A 26,965-nucleotide genomic window follows, 5' to 3' on the forward strand; every position below is an offset into this window, starting at 1 on the left:
AGCTGGGGGGGTTCAGGATGCAGGCTGCCCTAGGGAGAGAGGACAATCGCAGCCCTCTCTCACTGAAGCAGCTTGGGGCCACGTGAGAAGCTCCTCTCCATGGCCTCTGCAGCTCCAGCAGGCACAGCCTGGGGAGGGTTGCATGTCCCCTGGTTGAGGCAGATCCAGGTTCATCTTCCCCAGCCAGAGTGAGGAATTCAACAAACTGTGAACCTTCCCCTTGCTCCCTGATGAAGGGGAAGAGCCAGCAATATTCCCCTATGAATAGGAGGGGGAGGGGTCTTGGGGTTGAGTCAGTCCCAGATTGGAGTGTGGGGGGCACCCCCAGCCAGCCCTTTTCTGTTTAGTTTTAGGAGAAGTAATCCCATTCCAGGCACATCCCATTTTCCTGGCACAACCAAACCCTGACCTTGCTTTAAGTTATAAGAGAAAGCTGAATTCGGTAGTCCGAGCGCTTACGGTTCCAGAGGATTTCTTGGACAGACACACAAACTCTCTCAAATATATAATAGATGCTCGAAGGGTTTCTTTGAACTCCCAACCATCTGAGAATGGGACAATTCTGATAGATGGAAGAGACCTATTTGAACAGAGTCCATCTCCCTACCAGAGGAAGTGATTAAACCCAATAGATCAGGGCTGCACAAAATATAGCCTGCGGGCCAATCCGGCCCACCAAGCCACTGGATCCCGCCCACAGGTGCAACAGGATCCTCAGTCAAGCTCTCTGCCTGCCTTGTGCCCAAATGCAACTCAGAAAAGCCAGCTGCGGGCTCCTGTTTATCTGAACAGCTGTGAGCCCAGGGGGAGGGGAAGAAGCTTCATGCACTGCCCCCATCCCCAACACACAGTCTTCCAGTGAAGAACTGCCTGTTTGAAGAAGCAGCATGTAAAGTACCCCTCAGGCTTGCAATTGTTCACAGGTGCACATGTCCTGGCAGCTGGCTGCTCCAAATGGTCTGTTGGGGCAGGGAAGGCAGGAAACCTGCTGGGCTGCTGGCCGGAAGTCACCCAGGTGAGTGTCTCCCAGCCAGAGCCTGCCTCTGGCATCCCAGCCCCTCCCGCCCTTCACCCTCTGCCCCCTACCCCACATAACCCAAACCCTCTGCCTCCATACCCAATCCCCTGCCCCAGTTCAAAACCCCTCTTGCCCAGGGTCACAACCCAAAACCCCTGCACCCTAGTTCTCTGCCCCAGGTCACAACCCCCTCCTTCACCCAGACTCCTTCTCAGATCCCACACATCCTCCTGCACCCCAATCCCATACCCCAAGCTCCCTCTTGCACCAACCTCCATCAATAATCACTTACCAAATTCTTAGTCTCCCCCTCCCCCCCCAAAATAAAAAATTATTGCCCATCCCTGCAATCAAGGATACATAGATGATACCACACCCTCATCTGTGCTCGGACTGCAGGCACTCACATGGGAGGACATTGTCAATATGTCTATGTCATGCCCTATCAGTACAGTTCAGTAACTGGGTTGGAATATACTGGGGTGTGATTCATTGCTAGGCTGTAAGGAGCATAAATCCAGTGTCAGAGGCCAAGTCCTGCTACATCCTTGAGAGATTAACTATTGGCTTTGACACTATGACAACTCCCTTCAAACAAAGTTATCATTTTCAGCTGATAATGTGATTTCATTGATCTTGGTGATTTCTCTTCCTATTCTCCCCCACTCAGCTACACCCTGCTATGATCATCACTCAGACACTGGCTTTGTCTCCTCACCTTCAAAGCCTTGTATTGCTCCCGTCCCTGGTTATCCACTCATCTCTCCTCACAACAACCTCCCACCCCAGCTCCTCCACCTGCTGCCAACCTCAACTGCTCATTTCTCCCACAGGCTCCTCCTCACTCCCTCCTCTCCGCCATGCTACCTCTTGCCTATGGCACCGCCTCCCTTAACTAATCTGTAAGACCTCTCTCCTATAAATCCCTCCTTGAGACTGCTGAGCTGCCTATAGGATAACCACCAACATCCAACAGCGGATCAAATACAATAGGCGAATCCTGGGATGGAGTGATGAAGGGATCAAGACTAAACCTTAAAACCAGCCAGAAACTGAAGTTTGTGTGGAACATGGAGGCCCACTTGGCAAGAGGGATCTCTGCCCAAAAACATGCAAAGCCAGAGCTAGGGGAACTGTCGGTTTCTGGATGAAATTTAAAGAGTGTTGGGTTTTGGCCTTCAAAGCCATAAATGCCTTAGGAGCGACCTGAGAGACCTCCTCTCTTCCCATGTCACAGAACCACATCCAAGATCAGCAGCTCTGGAGCTGCTGCTGGGCATTTTCTGTGAGGAGGGCCCGATGGCTCTGGAATTTTCCCATACATGCACTGGAATCTGAAATAGCCCCAATCCAGTGATCTTCAGGGTATGCTGCAAAACTGAGAGAATGGTAGAGATGGGAAACTGGGCACTGATGGCTTGGAATTGCATCGTTCCCTGTTGCCGTATTTCACCTTTCACTTTTGTTACTTTTATTGTATTTTAAAACACTGCCAGCGCACCTCTGGAGTCTGGATGTGCACTGTTTGCTGACATTTATACCTCAAAAAAGCCATTTTTTATTTGGAGACACAGAGTCAGGATACAAACTTTTTTAAATTGCCACCTTCATTCTCCTTTCTTCCTGTTTGTTACATCTCATGAAAGAGCTTTGAAAGCAGTGACTTGTCCTCTCGTGATGCTCTGTGGCACAGGGAGTGCATCTGTCCAGGTCTCTGTACAGCACTTAGTCCAATAGAGGCCTGATCCCAACTGGAGCCTTTGGGTTCTACCGTAAAAATAGTAAGGAGTAGCTAGTAATATCCCATATGGGAACAGCCTACTTATGGTAACGTTTTCATCTGCTCTATGCATTCTCCCCAGCTCTCATCACTTCACTATGCTGACTGCTTCTGTCCTTTTGAGTTTGTGATGCCCCCAGGTTTGATGCCCTGCACAGATCTGATTACAAGTGAATTTCCTTAAAAGAAAGGCCTGAAGCAAGAGCTTACAGGAGTTATAAGCTTTCTTGGCCAAAAACACCCCAGGAAATTCCAAGAGACACTCAGACCAGACTCATTATCAGGGACTGTCGCTGCCCAAGGGCAGATGCTTCAGTTTTGGCAGCCAGAGCTGCCTGAATCACTAGGAAGAGCTCTGCAGTCATCAGCGGTCCTTGGCCACAGTTTGAGAACACGAGGCTGCCATATAAAGTGTGTGCAATACACAGACACAAAGGGTTCCAAAGAGCTTTGCTAAGGAAATGCCAGATATGTCACAAGTATTATCTCCTCCTGGCCACAGGTGTAGAAGGGGAGGCACACAGAAGGGAACTGCACACAGACCAAGGGTCATGCTCAGAAGCCATATCTGAGGCGGAGGCCTGTTGTCATTAGAACCTCCTCTGTCTGAGCCAAGAAATGCTGGAGTCAGGAGAGAGCTATAGACCCAGAGAGATGCGCAGTCTGTGTTTCTATCTGTATATTGCTGAGATCCTTTTTACATTTTAGTCTACCCTCCAGGTTGAGCCCAGATGCCAGCCTGAACGCTCCATCCAGAATCCTGGCTCGCTGGCGTGCTGCTTAAAATCCAGCCATCCTGGACCTGCCCCTCGCACCATGAGTGTGAGCACTCCTGCATACCCAGAAAGCCAGATGTTCCAGAAAGAACGCAGAACCATCTCTGCTGTGGGACCTGATGTGCCTGGAGCCTAGGAGGTCACACCATACAGAGCATGCCAATTTGTAGAGCATGCCCCTGCAGCCCCACTGGTGGCATGGTGGGCATAGGGTTATGCCAGGTGGGGGAGAAGGGCGTACTCTTCAAACTGGCATTCCGGTGACCAGTGCCAGACAAACCCACAACGGAGTGTCTCAATACCAGATGGGGGATAAATCATCCCACAAAAGGGACTGTCTGGTTCAAACCTGGACAAATGGGAAGCCCATGCACCGTTGTCTCCCTTCCTGACCAGGTTTTGGCTGCAAGCAGAGATTTCTAAGCTCTGCCGCTTGTGCAAGTCAGTAAATTATTAATCCTCACGCTGTTATCTAACATCAGAAGCATGAACCTCGCCTGTGAAGCGCAGACCGCTCCCAGCTACACCCTTGTCTAACCTGCGCTGCTGGTCTCAGTAGGAAAAGCTATTCCCTCCCTGCAGCACAAGGACCAGGAAGGGCAGAGCTTCTCCACAGCCCTCAGGGCCTCATGCTGGAGAAGGCCCCAGTGGGGATGGCAGCCCTGCAGTGGCAGCAGCATTTCCCTGTGGCACCAAGAGAAGCAGCAGCAGAACAAACATTATCCTAATTCTAGTTCGATTCACCCTTTGCCCCCAGGGCTCTCTGGCCCCAGTCTCACAGGAGGTGAACAGGGGTGTCACGCATAGGGTCACCAGCTCTTCCAAACCAGACACCATTGCTGCAAACTACACCCAGTCAAGTTGGCAACCTGAGCCATCGCTGGAGCGGCTGTGGAACCCCAGGCCAGTGGCAGAACACTGAGCAGCAGCAGAGCCATTCTCACCCACATGCAGAATGTGCAGCTGCATAGGGCACCTGAAAATTTGGAGCACCCCTGGGTCTTAATGTCCAGCCACCCGCTCTTTGCCTCTGCTTCCTCCAGAGAGGATCTAGTTCACATAAATGGGAAAAAGCCAGCCACAGCTATTAGCAAACACTGACCCTGTGAAAGAGCCAGGCATTCTCCAACCCCAGGTCTGTGCTGTCTGTGTCTGAATTTACTGTGTTAGTCTGTGGGACCTTAATTTAAAAACGTTGCTTTAAAACTACTTCATTAGGTCTTGCTGAAGATAATAAAAAAAAAAAATCACATCTCTAAACAACAACAAAAACCATTGTCCCTCTGCCATTGGGCATAAGAGCACCAGTTTAATAGTATTTCATAGCGCCCCATAAATCCTAAGGACGGTTCTGAGCAGAGCCCACAGGGCCAGTGGCCTGGACCTTGGGGATGGCAGGCTGCATGGCCTATAGGGACAAAGGCACCATTTTGGGAGAGCAGTAGGGGCTACAAGCCGTGCATACTGGGATGCTGTTTGCTCTTCTTCCTGTTCCCCTCCTGAACAGGGAGCAAGGGGAAACTGCATAGCTTGTGTCACTCTGTATCTCTTCACTCCCAGCTGGGAGTGAAAGGAGTGACACAAGCTGTGCACTTTCCCCTTGCTCCCTGATCAGGTGGGGAATGGGAAGAAGAGCAAACAGCATCCCAGTATGCACAGCTGCAGCCCTCACTGCCCTCCTGAAATGATGCCATTGCCAGGAAGGCAGAACCCCAGGGGGAGGGGACTGGCAGGGCTGACAAGACCATGGGCTAGCAGAGCTGATGGAAAGTCAGCAGTAGGGTCTGATACTTGGGTGAGAGAAAGCCAGGTGCAAAACCTGGAGGTGAGGCTACAGCACCTCCTATACCCTACTTCCCGTGGCTATGCATGGTGCCCAAAACGTGGCAACTCCTTGCTTAGGGGCAGGGATTACCACACTTCCAAGCAGCCTTAATCCTGTGCATCACTTGCCTGTGATATCAGAGGAACTGCTCAAAGGCTTCTTGCTGTAAAAATAAAAAGCAGAGCCAGGACTGACTAGGAAAATTCTGTTCTACACTCTTGCGTGGCTCAGAGCATCTGCTGTGTTCAGGGCTGCAGCACCAGCCAGCGTGGGGCCCAATGCACTTGTTTTAATTTACTGATCGTTTTCTGTGTTCAAAGGTGGGTGGAGAAGCCAGGCAACTGACTAAGAGTGAGATCTCTGAGTACCACATAAAACATGTCATGAAAGGAGAGGAAAGATAAATATTGACAGTTTAACTCTATCACCATCTCCTTAGGAACAATATCAGGCAAGTGTCTGAAATTCATTCTCGGCAAGGAAAGAAAGGGATTGTCTAACTGCAAATGCCCAGAACTAAAGGGACAAACGTGGCGTCAATCGCCAATAGCCTGCACTGAACTCTTGTCCAAGTGGAAAGCTTGCTGCAGTAGTTTCTGATGCCAGTCTTGGTTTGGCCCAGCCCCAAGTGCTAGGGGGGCTATTTTGGAAAGAGGAGTTCAAGAGAAAAATCAGGGAATGGGTGTGTGTGCAACAGGAAGGAGCTCTCAGGTGGGTCACTGCAGGCATCTGACATGAGACCGTAGGAAAGGAAGATGTCGGAGCACCTCAATACATTTCCAGTAGCCTATCAAGGCTCAGCAACGCTCTCCACCACACTCTCGCTCAGCCACCCATTCCAATGCCTCCAAGCACTGTCAGTTCAGCCCATGACAATACTTGGTCCTGAGCCTGACAAGCTGAGGGCATGAAGCCAAGCCACTGGGCAGGGAACACCTCTAACGGGCAGGCACAGAAGCTGTTTGAGCTACAAATTTCAGCAGGCAAGAGACTCTGCTACAGAAGCTGCAGAATCACACCGGTTTGGAGGTGAACCAGAGACAGGCCAAGGAGGCTTAAAGGCACCTGAAACCGGAGAATTGAATTGAATTAAATTAAATTAAATTGAATCTCAGTAGTGGCAGCGAATGAACCTTCTGCACTCTGATGCTCATAACATTTCTCCTCCTCTTCCCCCTCCCAACTGTTTTGAATGACAAATCTGAGAAGGAAGTCATGAAAGGAAAATAAATATGGAGCTCCAAGATTAATGGGATTTCTACCCGTTATCGACTCTGTAAATTGATGTTTCCTATTGCTAATCTACATAGACTCTTAATGTGAAGGGCCTGGACTCATAAAGGGACATAGATATTGTCATGCTGACCATTGCAATGCCTAACTTTTAGTCCCTTGGGGAAAAAAAAAAGTCTAAACTATACCTGGAAGCTGATGTGATGGGAGGAGTGTTACCCTTTTCTGGACATCCTAAATTGCCTGTAAGGGTTAAAACCCACAGACAATGGGTCCTAGAGAGTCTACAAGAATGGTAGGGAAGCAGGAAGTATTGGTAGGAAACCAGGAGAACCAATGAAAACAGAGTGTGGGGTTTTTTAATTAGAAGCAGTGACCTCTCCGCTGTATTGTGTGTGTGACCAGAGCAGTGCTGGGAGACATGGATTGAGCCAGGAACCAAGCCATAAAGGTTTCAGCAACATCCATGCCTAGGGAAGGACTAAACTGTGGAACAACAGATATGTGAGTAGAACAGGGAATGGTTAGTCAGATGTGATCAGGTTATTTCTTTATTTTTGGATTTGTTGGACTTCTCCGTACTGAGTCCATGTGACTGACAGACACACACACACACACACACACCCACACCCACCCCCGGCCCCGTACACTGTATATTTTAAACTGAATCCCAGAGAAGAAATTCTCAGTTTCTCTGTAACACCTAGCAACCGAGTATGATTTCTTAATAAAAATCATCTTTCCAAGACCATGATCTAATTCCTGTGTACTAGAGGTCAGGAGGTCCTGTGTGATGTTCCTAAGACTGTAAGGTCAGCTATTAAAAAATTACAGGGTTTTCTTAAGCTCTCTTCAGACAGAGAGTTAAAGAAATTGGGGGTACCCCACAAGAAGAAGTTCCCTAGTGCATTTCCTGGGTTCTCAAACAGGTTTTTTCATTTGGGTGGTAACAAAAACCACTGAGAACCCAGGAAGATGTTTCGGGTACCATTCAGGGCCAGGGAATCTGTGACCCTGAGGAGTTTAAGCAGAAGCCTTTAGTGACAGGGTATTTTAAAGCAGTGTTTCTCAACCAGTGGTACGAGTACCTTTAGGGGTACTCAAGAGAAGTCTGGGGGTACGTCAACACAACTTGGAGAAAACTGTATTTTTGTTTTAAGTTTTACAGCGCTTTATTTTTTTATTTTTTTTACTTTCTACCCTAAAAAATTTCACCACCCGCCAGGCTACGATTAAGTTGTTTAAACAAATGTGTTGCAATGGTTTAAAAAAAAAAAAAAAAAAAAAAGTGTGTCTGAAAACTGTAGGTACTGGGGGTACATTTTTATAAAAGGGGGTACTTAACTTTTTTGGAAAAGGGTACTCTATAAAAAAGTTGAGAAATGCTGTTTTAAAGTGTCTTGTGGCCCCCCACCTTCTGCACTCAAAGTGCCAGAGTGGGGAACAGCCTTAGCAGCAGTGCAATTCTGCAGAAAAGGACCTGGGGGTTACAGTGGATGAGAAGCTAGATATGAGTCAACAGTGTGCCCTTGTAGCCAAGAAGGCTAATGGCATATTAGGATGCATTAAGAGGAGCATTGCCAGCAGATCCAGAGATGTCATTATTCCCCTTTATTCGGCTTTGGTGAGGCCACATCTGGAGTACTGTGTCCAGTTCTGGGCCCCCCACTACAAAAAGGATGCGGACGCATTGGAGAGGGTCCAGCGGAGGGCAACCAAAATGATTAGGGGTCTGGAGCATATGACCTACGAGGAGAGGCTGAGGGACTTGGGTCTGTTTAGTCTGCAGAAGCGAAGAGTGAGGGGGGATTTGATAGCAGCCTTCAACTTCCTGAAGGGAGGTTCCAAAGAGGATGGAGAAAGGCTGTTCTCAGTAGTGACAGATGGCAGAACAAGGAGCAATGGTCTCAAGTTGTGGTGGGAGAGGTCCAGATTGGATATTAGGAAAAACTATTTTACTAGGAGGGTAGTGAAGCATTGGAATGGGTTACCTAGGGAAGTAGTGGAGTCTCCATCCCTAGAGGTGTTTAAGTCTCGGCTTGACAAAGCCCTGGCCAGGTTGATTTAGATGGGATTGGTCCTGCCTAGAGCGGAGGGCTGGACTTGACGACCTTCTGATGTCTCTTCCAGTTTTGATTCTATGATAAGGGGATGGTTGGATGAAATAACATGATCTTGGTAACTAATTGACCATTCATTTCCAGTTGGAAATAGGTCAATGGAGGGATGATAGGAGTTGCTATAGGGAACTTTCTGGGTGTCTGGCTGGTGAGTCTTGCCCACATGCTCAGGGTTTAGCTGATCGCCATATTTGGGGTCAGGAAGGAATTTTCCTCCAGGGTAGATTGGCAGAGGCCCTGGAGGTTTTTCGCCTTCCTCTGTAGCATTGGGCACAGATCACAGCTGAAGGACTCTCTGCATGTTGGGGCCTTCAAAGTATTGGAAGGCTTCAATATCTGAGACATAGGTGAGAGGATTATTCTAAGAGGGGTGGGTGAGATTCTGTGGCCTGCACTGTACAGGGGGTCAGACTAGATGATCATAATGGTCCCTTCTGACCTTAAAGTCTATGAGTCTATGAATTCATACAGCCTGTGCTAGTCACCTCTGCTCCTAAACAATGAATGGGGAGCGACCAGCACCACAGAATGCAAGTCACCAAAGACAGTTAGCCAATGGGAGATGCTGATGAGAGGGCTGTATCCTAAGCCCTGTCCCACTCATGGAGCTAGCCACCTAAGTCTGAGCTGCAGGGAGGTGCCTGTCTTTGTTTGGGAGCCATAGTCTGGGAACCCCTCTCCCAGAGCCAGGCAAGTATGTGAACTCCTTGTCACAATAAACTTGTTCAGTACCTGCCTCATTCCACACAGAAAGAGAGCAGAGGGGTTGGAGGAGGTGGTACCTACTTCATTACTTTTAGCCCAGGGGCTACAGCATTTACCTAGGAGGTGAGAGACCTAGGTCAATTACCCTCTCTGCCGGATAGGGCAAGACAGTTTCAACCAGCATCTCCCACCTCCCAGGTGCATGTGCTAACCACTGAACTAAGGCTGCCTCCCTCCCTCCCTCTTGCTGAAGCTGTTCCACTAAACTACTTAAAGAACCAGAGGGCCAAAGAAAGAACATTTGAGTGACTCTTTAGCCCAGTGGTTAGGGCACACACCTGGGTCGTGGGGTACCCGGCACCATTCCCCCTGTTCCAGTGACCTACCCACCAGAAAGCCAGATTTCAAATGAGACCCAAGCCGATAGCTGGCCTCTGAGCATTTTGTCAAAAGCTTGCTGACAGGATATACTGCCAGGTCACTGAGGCCAGGTCTGGGTGTAGGATAAGGCACACAACTCCAACTAGGTAAATATATAGCTGGAGTCAATGTACCTTAAGCCCAGCTTGGTGCCCTCTCCACAGCAGGAGGACTTACTCCTTGCAAATTAGAGGACCAGTGTCAAATGGAGGCACCTTCAGCGTTGGACTTAACGGGTCCTTATTAGACCCCTTAAATTGAACACCAGAAGATCAGTCTCCAGCACGATAAGTACAGACATGGCCTGAGGTGTGGCTTCTGTTCACAGCCACAGCAACAGGGAGATGGAAACTCCAGGCCAGGGAGAGGGCGGCTCCATGCTCCCAGAAAGGGCAGGGCCTTGGGAATAAGGGGCAGGGCTGGGGCTAGCCTCCTCCCATCACCAACCCTTCAGCGCTACCTGGGGCTCTGGCTTGTGCCACAGGGCTCCGGCAGTGAGTTAAGGCAGCGGTTCCCAGTTGCCGGGCCACGGATTCTGGCTGCCAGGCCACAGTGGCTCTAGGGGCCACGGCAGGAGTATACTGCTCTTGCCACGGCTGTTGGGAGAGGCATGCCTTCTTGCTGCTCAGGGAAGCGCTCTTCGGCAGCCAGGAGGAGACCCTGCCACTGCCCGGCGCTGGTTGGCTGAAAGGTGGGACAGGACACGCCTCTCCCAACAGCCCCAGCAGAAGGGGAGGTGCTGGGCAGTGTGCTCCAGCCCCCAGAACCGTCGCAGCACGAGCAGCAGCTCAGGGCTGGGGGGGAGGGGGCAGAGCAGGCACTGGGGGCTCCAGGAGCAGGGCTAGTGCTGGGGGGCTCTGGAGGCTGAGCTAGTATGGGGCACACCCAGGAAGAATTACAGTTGCTGATGAGCCGTTTTTCCAAGGCCTGCAAAGACTTTGGGCTGACTATCAGTTTGAAAAAAACAAACGTCCTAAGCCAGGACACTGTCACTCCACCAGCCATCACAGTAGACGACTACCAGCTTGACGTCGTCCACCAGTTCACGTACTTGGGCTCCACCATCACCGATAATCTCTCCCTTGACGCTGAGCTCGACAAGAGGATCGGGAAGGCAGCCTCTACTTTAGCCCGCCTGACAACCCGAGTGTGGACCAACCCCAGGCCGACAACCGCAACAAAGATGGCAGTGTACAACACCTGCGTCATCAGCACCCTGCTGTACGGGAGCGAGACATGGACCACATACGCGAGACAAGAGCGGAGACTGAACGCCTTCCATCTACGAGGTCTGCGCCACATCCTGGGTATTACCTGGCAAGACAAAGTCTCCAACCTCGAAGTTCTGACTCGAGCCGGCCTCCCCAGCATGTACACCATGCTCCGACAACGTCGCCTGCGTTGGCTTGGCCATGTATGCCGCATGGAGGACGGGAGGATCCCAAAGGACATCCTCTACGGGGAACTGGCATCTGGGAAGAGAACCACAGGGCTCCCGAACCTGCGATTTAAAGATGTCGTGAAGAGGGACATGAAAGCCATCGACATAAACACGCAGTCCTGGGAAGACCTCGCAGCAGACCGCCCAAAGTGGAGGGGCACCCTGACCACACAGCTCAAGTCAGGCGAAACGAACATGATGCGTGCATCAGAAGAAAAGCGAGCCCGCAGGAAGTTACGCAACAACAACAGCCAGGGAACCACCTATAGCTGCGACTTCTGCGGCAAAGAATGCCTGTCCCGGATTGGCCTTTTCAGCCACCAACGACGCTGTCCCCGACGCTGTCCCAGACAATTCGACACGAACCAAGACGAGAACTAGGATACGTCATCCATGGTCAACCGACCGACGGAGGCCAAAAAAAAAAAAAAAAAAAAAAAAAAAAAAGTGGGGGAGGCTCTGGGGGGTTGGGTGCAGGGGACTCTGGGGTCAGTGGCTTGCACTGGGGGGTAGTGGAGGGATGGGGGGGCTCTAGGGATTGGGGCTGGATGTGGGGGCTGGGCTTTTGGCAGACCAGTATTGGTTTTTACATATTCATCATTTGCATAATGAATATGCAAATAAAATGTTACCCATCCACCAAAAGTTTGGGAACCGCTGAATTCAAGGACCTGGAACTCCAGCCACTGCTGCAACTCCAACACCCAGAAGCCTCAGGCCCTTCTGAATTATTGGACCATGGGGCAGTTGCCCCCTTTGCTGCCCCTCCCCCAGGATAGACCTGTATCCACTAATCCTGCTATGACCATCCCTGTGTTGTGGGCCGGGCCAGGCCTTTATTGTGGAGGGTTTCAGATGCTAACAGACCATTGTAAAGTGGGAGTGTTCAGCATCCAATCAGTTTGCCCAGGAAAGGGAAGCTGGAGACAGAGCAGTAGTTTGCGATATCATTAGCACAGAGTCTTGGTTTCCTGAGCACCCTGAGACTAGCCCACCTTAGGAGGAGTACAGCCAGTAAGCTGCCTGCTCTAAAACAGCTGCTCATGATTTTGGTAATTAGTGAGTCCGGCTGTGCTTTGGTGGATTTCTCCAGCCATTACATCCAGCAATCTGAGTCACATATGATGGGCCAGATGCATCACCGAGCTTCTATTTCATGCATGTGTGCACTTGGTCTAAGATCTGTCAAACGGGGAGTTTGTGATTGCTGTTCTAGCTTGTTATCCCTTGCACCCAAGAGACTGTGCTGTGCGGGGTTAATCTTTGCAAGAATGCAGTCAAAGCTCCACACAGAGAAACCAGATGCACCTACAATACAATTCATGCAGTTTGGGAGACTGAGTTTATGGGATGGAGAAGGTAGCTCTCTTGGATTCCTTCAAACTGTGGCATATTTCTGCCAGCGCCACATCCTTGTGTTGAGGAGGAAGGGGAGTAGGTTCTCTCACCAACTGCACAGAGCTCTCCCTGTTTGGCCAGCAGAGTAAAATTGACTAGGACTTAGTAAAACTAACTCGGATACTCCATCTGGCCCATCCATATGGATAAGTACACCCTGCAAAAGCTGCACCCCTAGTCCAAGATTCACACAGGGAAATGGTTTAATACAGAGGGTGTGGGTAACATGAGAATCAGTGTGCTACATTTACCTGCATCCAAACCCTGGGGTCCCCAGTAAGAACCTCATTAGGATGTTTGCTTACCAGATTGCCCATATGGGTTTGGCAGGGCACGCAGCTAACTTGGTTATTTCAATGCATTTGTGCCAGAAAGCACTTGGGTAAGAATGTAAAAATTAATAAAACCCTATTAACAATTCTGCATTAAACAAGCAGCTGTGCAGGAAGCAAGGTTAACAAATTTCAGGGTGCTTCCAGGGAGACCACAATGACAGATTTCCCGCGGTTGGAGCAAGACAGCTGCTGGCAAGGCTACACAGAAAACTCAGAAGAGGGAAAGTCTCAGGCTATGTCTACACTATGGCTACATCTAGACTGGCGTGATTTTCCGCAAATGCTTTTAACGGAAAAGTTTTCTGTTAAAAGCATTTGTGGAAAAGAGCATCTAGATTGGCACACGCTTTTCCACAAAAGCACTTTTTGCGGAAAAGCGTCCGTGCCAACCTAGATGCATTTTTGCGCAAAAAAGCCCCCATTGCCATTTTTGCGATTGGGGCTTTTTTGTGCAAAACAAATCTGAGCTATCTACACTGGCCCTTTTGCGCAAAAGCTTTTGCGCAAAAGGACTTTTGCCCGAATGGGAGCAGCACAGTATTTCTGCAAGAAGCACTGATTTCTTAAATGAGATCGTCAGTGTTCTTGCGGAAATTCAAGTGGCCAGTGTAGACAGCTGGCAAGTTTTTCCTCATGGATTAGCATTTTCTCGTGCTTCATTTGCATAATCTCTTCCGATCCATTTTTGCACAAGGGGCTTTTGTGCAAAAACAAGCAGTGTGGACGTTTCCTTTTTGCGTAAAAAAACCTTTTTACCCAAGATCGTTAGACCTCCTTTTTTTGAGGCATAAGGCTTTGCACAAAAAGAGGGTTTTTGCACAAAAAGGAAACATCCACACTGCTTGTTTTTGCGCAAAAATAGATCAGAAGAGATTATGCAAATGAAGTGCAAGAAAATGCTAATCCATGCTTCACTTGCATTGCCTCTTCCAGCAAAACTGATAGTGTAGACGTAGCCTCAGAGGGGTAGCCATTTTAGGCTGTAACTTAAAAAAAAACCAAAACACTAATGGACCTGCAGCACCTTCGAGGCTAACAAAAGCATAAATAGTATCAGGAGCTTTCCTGGGCACAACCCACTTTAATGGTCTTGCAGCACCGTAAACTTAATTTAAGGTTTTGTTTTTTTCTTCGGATGAGGAAATTAGCCTTCCAGCCAGCTAACAATTTTGGAAGCTCCTCAGGGCAAGGATCATGTCCCCCTTTGTGTGTCAGTGTAAGAATTTCAGGATTGTTGTTTTTTCTATTTTACAAAGGCATGTGCAGGCATTTTTTCAGTCACACCAATCATCCATTGGTTCCTGTCCAGTGCTGTAACAGCAGGGTAATTTTTTCAGGAGTTGTACTGGAAAAAGAGAAGGGCTGTTCTTCTAAGCTCCTGCCTTCCTGTGCTTTACTTCTGCCAACTAAGTACAGTCACTATCTCAGCTTCCCTCAGACTCTGTGCTGTTGTCCCGGTTAGGAACAGTGACCAAATGCAGGCACATGTACACCCAAGGGTGCGCAAGAACCCTACTGCCTCTGCTGCTAGTTATATCTCCACCATCTGGGAAAACACATCCCTGATGCCACTTGGCCCTAATGAGCCAGAGTTTCTTGGGTGGATACTGACACCGCTAATTGAAGATAGAAGTTGTAGAGGTCCTGGCTGAATAAATCCAAACTCAATAGAAACTGTGCTGGGTTCAGTCTGGGTCCTTCTCATTCTAGATGGTTTCTAACATAATGAAGTTGTCAAAATTACTTTCCTCCCCACAGACTGGCATTCCCATCAGGAGTCAGCAACATGTCCCCCCCTCCCCCGGCAGGTGCATCCTGGGCTATGTTTGAAGAACTTATTCATTTAAAAGAATTAAAATGAAGCTTGACTTCAGTTACTCAAGTATCCAGAGTTCTCCATCTTACTGAATGTCAGGTGTTCCCAGCAGCTTTAACTTCCGTGCAAAAGTCTTTGTGATAAAGTCTGATGAGGTAGTGAGACAGGGATTTTGGAACACAGCTGCAATGGAGCTTGGAACTTGCTAAATCTTATTTTCTGGAGCCTTTAAAGTCTTGAAATGGCATGAAAATAGAAGACAGGTGTGGGATGTACCAGACAGACTATGTTAAACATCTGGGAGATAACAGAGGCTGCTTGCCTCCCCTGATCATCATGCCTGTCCATCGACCTGTTTTTAAAGGATGTAAAGAACTGAATGCCTTTAGGACATGTTAGAAGTTAATTCAATTATAAGAATTTAAAAAAAAAATCACTACATTTGTTTTCTCTAGTAACAGACCCCTCACTCGCCAGAGTTTACTTAACTAGCAATGCCCTTATATAGCCTTCAGCAGCATAATACCAAATAAAGGATGTTAAGAAGCAGGTAAATGACTAATCATGTACTCAACACAATTTGTATCGAATACACGATTAGTCGATAAGCTGCAGCTCTGCAGTTTAAACATAGTAGGAGTTGGGCATGCAGGCAACCTGGCTCCCACTACATTTAAACTGCAGAGCCTTCTGGTCCGGGACCCAGAACAAGCCAGGCCTCAGCAGTCCCGGCTCACACCAGGTACCTGACCCCTGCAGTTCTGCTTTTTAAATGTGGTAAGAGACTGGTAGCTCCCCTACAGTAGCTCTGCCTTTTAAATGTAGTAGGAGAGCTGCCAGGCTCTTACTACATTTAAAAAGCAGAGCCACAGCTATCTGGGACCTGGCGTGAGCTGGGATTGCTGAGTCCTGGCTCATGCCGAGTCTCCCCTGCAGCTCTGCCTCCCCTGCCCTCCATCCTGCACTGTAGAGACGATGCTGGGGGGAACTGGCTTTTAAGCTGGCTCCCCCTCCTCCCCCCCCACACACATCAGCTCCTGCTTCCCCCCCACCCTACCCCACCTCTGATACAGAGGCAACAAGGGTGAGGGGGAAGCGAGTTGTCGAGCAGTGACTTGACAACCTAATAAGCTTAGGCTTATTGGGTAGTCAACTACACAAGTAGTCGCTTACATCCCTATACCAAATCACCTTGGGAAGCATAACTCATTTAACAGATTAGCAAAAGACCCTACAATAACACTTATTGCTTATGCATATACTCAGCCTTCTCAGTCATTCATGTTAAAATTCGACACTTTCCAAAAAGGACTCAACAAACATTTGAACTATCTCACCCATTACCAAGATAGAGGTGATAATTGGGGAAACTAATACCATTAACTCACAAACATCCCACTCTCCCTACCTCTAATATCATCAATTCACAGACACTTACCTTCCTTCCTCCCCCGCCGCCCCCCCCCCCCCCCGCATCCCCCTCCTGTTCTGCAATGTGATTTGTCCTTTTCATATTTGTTCATTTTTTTAAATTGTATCCTTTGGTATATATGGTTGTGACTACTTTCTTCCACTATTTGATCTGAGGAAGTGGGTCTAGCCCACGAAAGCTCATCATCTAATAAACCATCTTGTTAGTCTTTAAAGTGCTACATTGTCCTGCATTTTGCTTCAGCTACCCCAGACTAACACGGCTCTATCACTATTCTCAGTCCAGTTCTTCCATGAACCAGGAAAGCAAAACCTGATTAGATCATGAACATCAACAAAAAACTGAAACAGCATTCAAGCCTTAATGATGAATCTATTGCATTACATAACAGGGGGGGCAAGGGAGAGGAAGAAAGAAAGGAAAATCCATAAAGTGCCAGGTTATTTTATATTCCAAAGGTAGGGTTGCCAACGTGGTAGGACCAGGCACCATTTGCAGCAATGGAGTCTTGTCCATCCAGTCCAATCGAGTTGGCAGCCCTATAACCAGAGGTCAATTTATTTTAAAAAAATCCAGTTTTTCTTGTTAGCATCCAGTCACTCATTTTTGGTCTTATTAGAGAGCATTAAAAATATAGCTTCCAAAAACATCCCCTATCCTTCCTTCAGTTATGCAGAACAAGTCTGTCCATACGGGTATGCTGTAGGATGGCGGTTTTCACCTCCCCCCCCCCCCCCCCATTTACCAACCCATAAAACATTTCAAATGGAGGATGCAAACCCCTTTGGAAATCTTAGGCTTAGTCTGTGGACCTAAGGGGTCCACAGGCTGAAAAAAAAAATCAATGTTCTATGGTAACAGCAACCTTTCAGGGACACCTTAGACATAGTCTGTGGGGTCCCCAGGTATCCATGGGCCACAAGCTAAAAACGACAGCATTAGAATGTAAAGGTACTATATTAACATAGGGAATCATTCATACAGAACTAGGATAATGGGAAAAGACTCAATATTTAGATCTTGTAGGTGAGGGTAATGCAGAAAAAAAAAAACCTAGGCTAGAATAGGTTTCCTCCCACTACCACCAAAACTAAGCAAACCTCTATCAGTCGACCTCCCCGCCCTCCCCCAGTCACCTAAATAATTTGCAACTGAGACTCTTACATCTGTGGTCCCACATCTCAGAAGAGAATGCTGATCTTAGACATCAAACTAAAGTATGAAAAGATAACTTACAAAAGGATTTGAGGGCATCTAGAGGTGTTGGCCCTGTTAATTATGGAATTTGACTATGGCCCTTAACCATGGGGAAGTTGGGCAAAAGGGGCAAATTGCCTAGAAAATGGCCTGGGAATAACTCTCATCTCAGCTGATGTGACCTTATTAGCACCAATCTATGCAATTAAAGGCTGCCACTTCCTTCCTCCTGCCCAGATGAATGGGGGAGGGGGTTTCTTTCATGTTGGGAAATTCAGGGGCTGAGAAGGAGCCATGGAAAAGGCTCAGAGCTGCAGGTGGACACTGGGGGGGAGGATATAGTTACATCACCCTAAAATCCCCAGGAAAAGAGGAGGGAGGGACAAGAGAAGCCCTACACCTCCTGCAGGGCTGGGAAGCTAATGCAAGGTGTGGGGCTTGGCGCCCAGGCAAACCCTGCATTGCTGGGGGGGGGGGGAAGCAAAGCCTGGGGGGCAGCATTCCCTGCCTGGCTGGAGGGGTAGCCCGCCCCAGCTGGAGATCATCAAGCCTCGCAGCTGGGCTCCCTAGAGCTGCGGAGCCTTACCTGGCCCGGCTTGCTGGAGTAGCGGAAGGAGTAGATCTCCTCGCGGTTGATGTTCACCGTCCCCACGTAGACCCGGTCGAAATCCGCCGCTGTGGCGGGGGTGGCTGGGGCTGTGGCGCCCAGGAGCCAGGGCAAGGCGCAGAGCCAGGCTAAGCCCGCGGGGCCGCTCATGGTGCCCGCGCCGCGGCGGGCGGTGCAGCGCCAGGCTCCCTTTTAAGCAACCCGGAGCCGCGGGCGGGCGAGAGCTACGCGCCGGGCGCTCGGCTGCCCCATCCCCTGCCGCACTCGCCAGCCGCGGCGGCTGCTGCTGGTGACTCGCCGCTGAAATATTGATACCGCTGCCGGGCGGCGCTTTCTCCCCTCGCCTGCATTTCCTGCCCGCCAGGGGCGCGACGCGCTTCTGCCCTGCGCCCGCCCCGCGCCGCCTTCCCTGCGATGTGTAAAAGGCCAGGCAAAAAATCCTGCGTGGGAAGTGGAGAAGCGGGGGGGGGAGGGCGCTGCAGTTAGGCAGCCCCTGAGCCCCGATCTCGCCCCCCCTCCCCTTCCCGGCAGGGAAGAGGAGCCCAAGCTCTGGGCCTCGCTGCGAACATTTCTATTCCTTCTCCCCCACCGGCCTCCCAGGGGCTTCCCCCGGGGATCGCCCTTCGGGAGAGCTTGGACTGAAAACAGCGCTCAGCGCACCTTGTCTGACCCCATCGGAGGCTTTATTTACAGCCGGCACCCAGAGGTGCCCCGGAACTAGGGGTGGGGGGGCTGCAGCACCCTTGGCTTGGAGCGGTTCCATGATACACAGTTGGGTATATCTCAGCTCCCCCACGCCACGAATTGTTCCAGCGCCAAGCACCTCTTTCCTGCCGGGATCCTGGCGCAGGCACCGGGAAAGTGCAGACAACCAGACCTGCCTGTAACCGCGCAGCCCAGTGACTGTAGGAGTGAAATCCGAGGTGTTATCACGTGTATGGACATATAACATATTCACTGGGCTGAAAGGCTGCCCTTCCGTCTCTGCTGCTGCTGCTGCCGGCCGGCCTTGATTTAGCCAGGTTGGAAATCAGTTCATCAACGCAATCTGGTTTCCCTGCGCTGTGAGGTAGGCTGTGCTCGGTGTCCGCGCTAGTACCTAGCGCCATTCTTACCCATCCGGGGCGCCTTGTACTTTACAGAGAACAGCTGGTTTCCTGACCCTATAGAGCAGGAGCTTCAGGGGGTAGCTGAGTTAGTCTGTTACAAAAAAAAAAGCAAGCAATTGGTCTGGTAGCACTTTATAGATTAACAAAACATGTAAATGGTATCACGAGCTTTTGTGGGCACAGCCCACTTCTTCAGATGATGGCTGTTATGATTAGAGGATAGGGAAACTGGAAATAAATAGGAGAGGGGAAGGGGAGGGAAGGGGGAAAGAAAGATGTTCTGTTTCTTTCCTCCCTCCCCCTCTCCTATTTATTTCCAGTTTCCTTATCCTCTAATCATAACAGCCATCATCTGAAGAAGTGGGCTGTGCCCACAAAAGCTCATGATACCATCTACATGTTTTGTTAGTCTATAGAGCAGGGCTACTCAACTTTGGAAGTCCCAGGGGCCACAATGATACTCACAGCACATGCAGGGTGCAACTTAAGTGTGGTTGCATAGATTTGCAAATATATATGCAATATATACGCAAATAGCTTCGTTCACACTGAGGGGCATGAATACAAAGATGAAGCCTCAAGCCACAGCAGGGACCCAAACGTGGCCAGTGTGAGCCAGTCTGCACTTCTTAGGCTCTGAGCACGAGGCGCTGGCACTCCCAGCACCTCCTCCCTAGGGGCTGGAAATGTCAAAACCCTGTACCCCTCTGTTCCAGCCAGCCCATACACTTGCATCTTTCAATGCTCACCCTGCCTGAGAGAACATGTGTTGTGGAACATGTTCCCAGTGGAGGCCATTTCAAAGGATCCCGCCAAGGGCTACATGTTGAGTGGCTCTGCTATAGACCAATAGGCACATCCCTCCATTTGAGAGCCAGCAGAGCTCTGGGTTAGCATTTTTAACGTTTCACGGGCTTGCTTCTGCTGAGGAGAAAGATCTAAGCTACATTAGCTCTTTGTGGTGATTTTCGTTCTGATTCAGAGCCTTAAAAGAAGAAACAATTTGAGCTCAGCCACACCCAAGCGATTTAGGAGTACATCAGAGCCAGTACTAAAACAGGAGGGAAAATAAATGATTTGACTACATTATTTTACATTTTCACTCAACCCCAACCCCAACATTTGGAGCAACTTTATCATTTAATTGATCATACCTTATACTTCTCTAGCAGCTCTTAATTGGAGTTTTGACAAATGTTAACTTAGAAATCAGGCAAGTTTGTAAATTAAAAGCAAAGTTCACCCCCATGGCAAAGGCATAATTAAAAAAGAAGCAAGTTGTCATATGCAATTATGCTGGGATAACTTGTCAATGGAGCCAGATGTAACCATGCAAATACAACCTCCTACAAAATCAGTGTTACTCCTAGTGATAGAAATGTAGCCATGTTAGTCTGGGGTAGTTGAAGCAAAATGCAGGACAATGTAGCACTTTAAAGACTAACAAGATAGTCTTGTTAGTCTTTAAAGTGCTACATTGTCCTGCGGTGTTACTCCTGCAATTCTTAGGCCAGCAAAGCATGAGGTTTCCTGCATGACAAGAGCAATATCACAGTTAATATCCTGTTGGGTATTCCATTCTAAAGCCCTACTTTTGCATGCTTAAAATGGTCTCAGATTTTCCTTTTGACATAAACTTATTTAGTTATCCAAGCAGGGGAAAAACAGGTTTGTGTTTTAGAGCAATCTTGTTTAACCCTTCTTGCTCTTCTTTGGAACGTCACACTTGGCACATACACACTTCTTGAGGATAATTTGCTGACTAACTGTGACAGAACTTGATTAAGAAACAATAAAGATAAAAATTATTGAAAGTTACTTTGGGCCAGATTCACAAAGTGGTTTATGCCCCTACTTGGCTCTCTAAAATGTGTAAGGATGTGTCTACACTACAAATCAACAATGGAAAATTAGACACCACTCTCTACAGAAAACCCACCGACTCATACAGTTACCTACATGCATCCAGCTCCCATCCAGAACACACCACGCGATCCATCATCTATAGCCAAGCCCTTCGATACAACCGCATCTGCTCTAATCCCACTGACAGAGACCAGAAGCTTCAAGATCTCTACCAAGCATTTATAAATCTCAACTACCCACCCAGAGAAATAAAAAAGCAAATTGAAAGAGCCAGACGAATACCTAGAAACCATCTACTTCAAGACAGACCCAAGAAAACCAACAATAGAACACCACTTGTCATCACCTACAACCCCCAACTTAAACCTGTCCAACACATTATCAATAAACTACAGCCTATATTGGAACAGGATACCATACTCAAAGAGGCTCTGGGAGACAGACCCATAGTCTCCTATAGACAACCACCTAACCTCAAGATGATTCTTACCAACCACCACAGGACATACCACACTAATACCAACCCTGGTACCTTCCCTTGCAACAAACCCCGTTGCCAGCTTTGTCCACATATTCATTCTGCTGATACCATTATTGGACCTAACCAAGTGAGTTATAAGATCAAGAACACATATTCCTGCACATCCAGAAATATAATCTATGCTATCATGTGCCGAAAGTGTCCGTCTGCTATGTACATTGGACAAACATCTCAGACACTTCGCCAAAGGATTAATGCCCACAAAACAGATATCAGACAAGATCACAAAGAGAAAACAGTTTCTTGCCATTTTAACCAGAAAGGACACTCTCTGAATGACTTAACCACCTGCATTCTGCTACAAAGACCTTTTACATCTGCACTTGAAAGGGAATCCTCTGAACTGTCATTCATGTTAAAATTCGACACTTGCCAACAAGGACTTAACAAACATTTGAACTATCTCACCCATTACCAAGACAGTTTCCCCAATTATCACCTCTAATACCATTAACTCACAAACATCCCACTCTCCCTACCTCTAATATCATCAATTCACAGACACTTACCTTCCTTCCTCCCCCCCCCCCTGCATCCCCCTCCTGTTCTGCAATGTGATTTGTCCTTTTCATATTTGTTCATTTTTTTTAATTGTATCCTTTGGTATATATGGTTGTGACTACTTTCTTCCACTATTTGATCTGAGGAAGTGGGTCTGGCCCACGAAAGCTCATCATCTAATAAACCATCTTGTTAGTCTTTAAAGTGCTACATTGTCCTGCATTTTGCTTCAACTACCCCAGACTAACATGGCTACATTTCTATCACTATTCTACAAAATACAATTGATCTAACTTACATCGACATACAGCCAGCACATTAATTACCTCGCTTGTGCCAGTCTGTGCTTTGCTTCTTGTGTTGGTAGTGTCTGTCTTCAGCAGGAGCACTTTTATCGATTGTACTGTCAGTGTGGGGCATTTGAGATGGCTCCTGAAAGCCAGTCAACATAAACAGCACAGCGTCTACTCTACACTCATACTTGTGTTGACCTAACTACATTGACACTGACTATATGTCACTCGTAAAGATGGAGTCATTAAGTTGGTGTAGGAGGGCAGGTATGTTGGAAGGAGTGAAATTTAAGCGTAGACCAGTGCTGGACAAAATGTAGTCTGCAAACTGAATCTGGCTCTCTGCCTGCTCTGCCACTGCCCCTGTCCACTACTCAGAAAAGCTGGCTGCAGGGCCCTGTTTGTCTGTGAACAACTGCGAGTCTGGGGGGAGAGAGGGAGAGGCTTCACACACTGCCTCTGTCTCCAGCACAATCTTGCAGCTCCCATTGGGAGGTTTCTGGTCAATGGGAGCTGCCTGTTCGAAGAACAGGCAGTCCACTGCAGCCAGCTGCTCTGAGTGGCACGCCAGGGCATGGAACGCAGGGAATCTACTGGGCAACTGGCTGGGAGACACCAAGGTAAGCATTTCCTGGCCAGAGCCTGCCTTTGGAACCCTAGCCCCTCCCTCCTCCAACCCTCTGCCCAGCTCACTCCTGCCCCCCTACCCCACATAACCCGAACACTCTGGCCCCCTCTCCTGCTCCCATTACCCCTCCTAAACCCTGCACCCCAATTCCCTGCCCCAGGTCACAATCCCTCCTGCCCTAAGTCACAACCCAAATCCCTATACCCTCTCCTGCATACCAGTTCTTTGTCACATCCCCCTTCTTCCCCCAAACTCTTTCCCAGATACTGCATTCCAAGCTCTGTAAATGCCAGTCTGCAAAATCTCGATGTAACAGTAGACTCCATATTGTGGATGTGAATAAGAATAATGATCCTGTAGCCAAGTATTTTCTCATGACGTTTACAAATCCCCAGTACTATACTTCACTAACTGTGCTCCATGATATTTCAGGGAAATTGTCTCAGCCATACCAAGTTTCTGAGAGATATTATCTCACCACCACTGAAGCATTTAGCTATACTAAGGCCAAAATTGCAATATTTTGCTCACAGTGTCTTGGAGAAAAAAACTCTTTGTAGTGAGAAAGTGAAGGAACAAATGGCATCGCTTGCCAATACTATTAATACAACAGGTGTTCTCCATTTTATTACAGAACTCTATGAACATTTAGACTGTTGATTTCCAGAAAATGAGCTGCAAGAATAGCCTGTATTTGATATTGAAGCACTGATTTCTTCTGAATTTGATTACAGCACAGTACCCTCAAGGGGAATTTATCATTATGGAAAAAATGAAAGTGGATGCAATAAGAGCAGTTACTGTCATTGGTAACTAACATGCTGCAAGAAAATCAGTTTACAGGCAAGGCTCAGTTTGTCGATAGCCTTTTCAAGGCACTTTTCAAGCCTTGAGCGCTGACTGTGAACGTGAGTTTAGTTTAATGTGTCAGATCAAAAGTAAGTCTTGCAATAGACAAGAGGTTAACCACATGACCATCCTGTAAGAATGAAATATTTCCCCACAGCAAATGGAGCTATCAACCTTGACAAAATTTACCACCACTGGACAACTGACAAAGACAAATGAGAGAAATTTCCAGCTGAATAACGAGTAAATCATGTTAATTAAATATGAAGCCTACTACATTGTAGATACATGTATAGTATCTGCCATGCACGAGATTTAATATGTTTGTTTTTATTTAATATTTTCTGTAAATGTGTGGTTTTTAATAAATACATTGATTTTAGGAGAATATACACACAATATATACTTCACCAATTAAATCAGTGTTCCCAGACATTTTTCTTTATTTAGTGGTTTAATGAAAGTGTTACAACATTCACATTCTCTGTTGCCAAAGAATAAAATTGAAGTGGTCAGTATATTTGTAGCACCCCTCCTCAATACAAAGAAAATTTAGAGGGAATGTTGACTCCTACCCCTATATACCAAGAACCTTTGTCTATACATACACCAACCTGGGAAAGCTAAAGGGCTGTGTATAAGTAGCCACAACCTATTACATTGCAGTAGGTTTTACATACATGAAAATACATGTTCACTGATTGCTTCTATTTTTACTTGGAGTTTAAGTTATGGTTCACCCTCTTACAGTGTTGGGAAAAGGCTTTGGTTTGCGCTTTAATTTTGTTGCCTGTTTCTTTGCACACAATAACATTCTAATTTTGGAAATTCAGAGTATATTCATTAGTTTACACCAAGCGTAACAGAATTCATAGCAGGAGGCAAGATCCTCTCATATTGATGTGTAAAAGGGAAGTCAAATCCCCCGGAGCCATTGATTCCCCTATGAGGGGCACGTACAATATACATACATTGCTAATGCTTAGATATATTTGCTATTTGTATAGGAGTAAGACATGACAAAGGTCAAGGCCTGTCACAGGTAATAACTTATAATAAGGAGACGAGGGGAAGTGAAACCAGTCTTCTGTTAAGTGGAGATATGGATAGATTCCACATCCTTTAAACTTGTGACCGGCTCAAGCAGGAAAGGAAAAAGGGAAGTATGGCTTGCCCATTGTTCAGCAAGTAGGCACTGTATTTAACCTCATTTGGAAAATTAACCTGACCTATAGGAATGCTAAATGTCAAAGATGAAGTAACCTATCATGTTAAGGCACCTAAACCAGGAAAGATGTGAACCCTATAAAAACCCCTGCCTATGAGATGTTGGGGGTCGGCTCTGATTTGAACATTGAGTTCCTTAGCCGTACCGTGGTTGCAACCAATAAACTTGAGTTGGACCCAGCCTGAAAGTGTGACTCTCTTCTTGGGGTAAATCAGACTAGCCTCCAAGGGGACGAAACCTTGCAATTTATGCAACAAATTGGCGACCACGAAGGGACATCCCTTGGACTACTCCGGAGTCGGACGACAAGATTCGCCGTAGGTGACCGTGAAGTGCGCACCGGACTGTTTGAGTCCGTCACGGCACCGAAAGCGTGAGTCGGGACATCCGGAAAGTTAAAGGAGTCTCTATTGAATGAGTCACACGAGGCTGTCAGGTCCGAAGAAAAGAGGAAGGCGCCGGGGTATAGACGGAGTGAGTATACCTATTCCTGTGTTCTAGCAGATATTGATCTGTAAGTTTGCACTCAGCATATAGGTCTGAGTATTTGTTTGTCCCCCGGGGGCGTTGCGTTCAGCACATAGGTCTGAACATTGGAAAGAACACAATATTGTGGAATTGGGTCGCTCCCAAAATGGTAGAAACCTCTGTAAGCCCCAGAAGGAACACCATGAACCCGTGGGTTGCGTGGGGAAGTTAGGAGGAGTTAGGAAAACTCCAGTGGATTGCTTTTGTTTTTAGTAGGAGTACTCTTGTTCTTTGTTTTAAATGATTTGTTGGAAACCTAAATTGTGAAACCACAGGTTTGTGTGTAAGCATAACTGTCGCTGACCAGGTCTGAGACTTAAGCTGACTCCAGCCGCCCCAAGAATCCTGCAAGGGGAAACCCGATGACCAGGATTTCTTGATTGCAAGGGGGGTCAGCCGAACCTCGTGACCCAGCGAGTCTCCAAGCCCCCTGTTTGTCTATATTTGTTGCTGTCTAATAGGCCCGTCTTAAGTGTCACGGCTCCACAAGGGCACACCGGTGTCTCTAGTGAGGCAGCCAAGCGCTGGACCCTCTCTGAGTTCGGACGCTAAAAGCTGGTGTGGTGTCATTCCATCGACACACGGAGCCGCGATAAAAGCTTGTTGACTGTGTGTGTGTGTGTGTGTGCGCGCGCAATATATATAAATAGATAGATATGGGTTCGGGAAGTTCCCGGATAGAAAACTCCGCAACCCCATTGGGGATGCATGTTACAGAATTTTAGTAATTTTAAAAGTGACTATAGAGTAAAAATGGCAAAAGATGAGTTAATTAAATTTTGTCAACTTGAGTGGCCTACTTTTGGTGTCGGATGGCCAGATACGGGCTCCTTTGATGTAAACCTGGTATCCCTAACACGTAGCGTTGTGACGCGGGATGGACAGTGGGATCACTTCCCATATATTGATTGTTGGTTATTCCACGTCCAGGATCGACCAAAATGGATATTAAAATGTAGTATGGGTGTGTGTAAGGTCATGGCTGCAAAGGCAAAGACCTTGAGAGGTAAAAGCCCTGAAATACTGGCTCCCTCTAGTGATGAGGAATTTGAGTCCTATGGAAAGAAGAGGAAAACCCCTTCTTCTTCAGGAGGGTCTAGCCCTATTAGAGAGAATGAGAATTGTTCCTCTCCTGCCACTTCAGGAGGAAACAGTAACTCTGAAATCATAAGTGAACTTACATCTGAAAAGTTACCCCCCCCTTATCAGACTCCTGCTGGTCCTGGATTCACTTCAGCCCCCCCTGCAGAGGCTGAAGTGAGGGGGGCTGAGCCAACAGGGTGGACTACTCAATTCGGGCAAAAAAATACTTCTTGCGA

The 26,965-nt window shown here is 47.8% G+C and overlaps 1 protein-coding gene across 2 annotated transcripts in view; it reads right to left on the minus strand.

The window, feature by feature from the left end:
* The window catches only part of SIDT1 (SID1 transmembrane family member 1), an 81,283-nt gene extending 62,766 nt beyond the window's left edge, over window positions 1-18,517 (minus strand). The window contains exon 1 of one of the 2 annotated variants that reach the window (XR_012897137.2): window positions 18,083-18,517. Coding sequence is in view for 1 of the 2 variants with exons in the window: in XM_006132924.5 (XP_006132986.3) it covers window positions 18,083-18,253 (171 nt within the window). In the remaining variant the exon portion in view is untranslated. The remainder of the gene's footprint in view (window positions 1-18,082) is intronic. The other variant, XM_006132924.5, reaches the window with a different exon arrangement.
* Window positions 18,518-26,965: the final 8,448 nt, after the last annotated feature.

The sequence above is a fragment of the Pelodiscus sinensis genome, chromosome 1 (assembly GCF_052426305.1).
Source record: "Pelodiscus sinensis isolate ZL-2025 chromosome 1, ASM5242630v1, whole genome shotgun sequence".
NCBI classification, from domain to species: Eukaryota; Metazoa; Chordata; order Testudines; family Trionychidae; genus Pelodiscus; species Pelodiscus sinensis.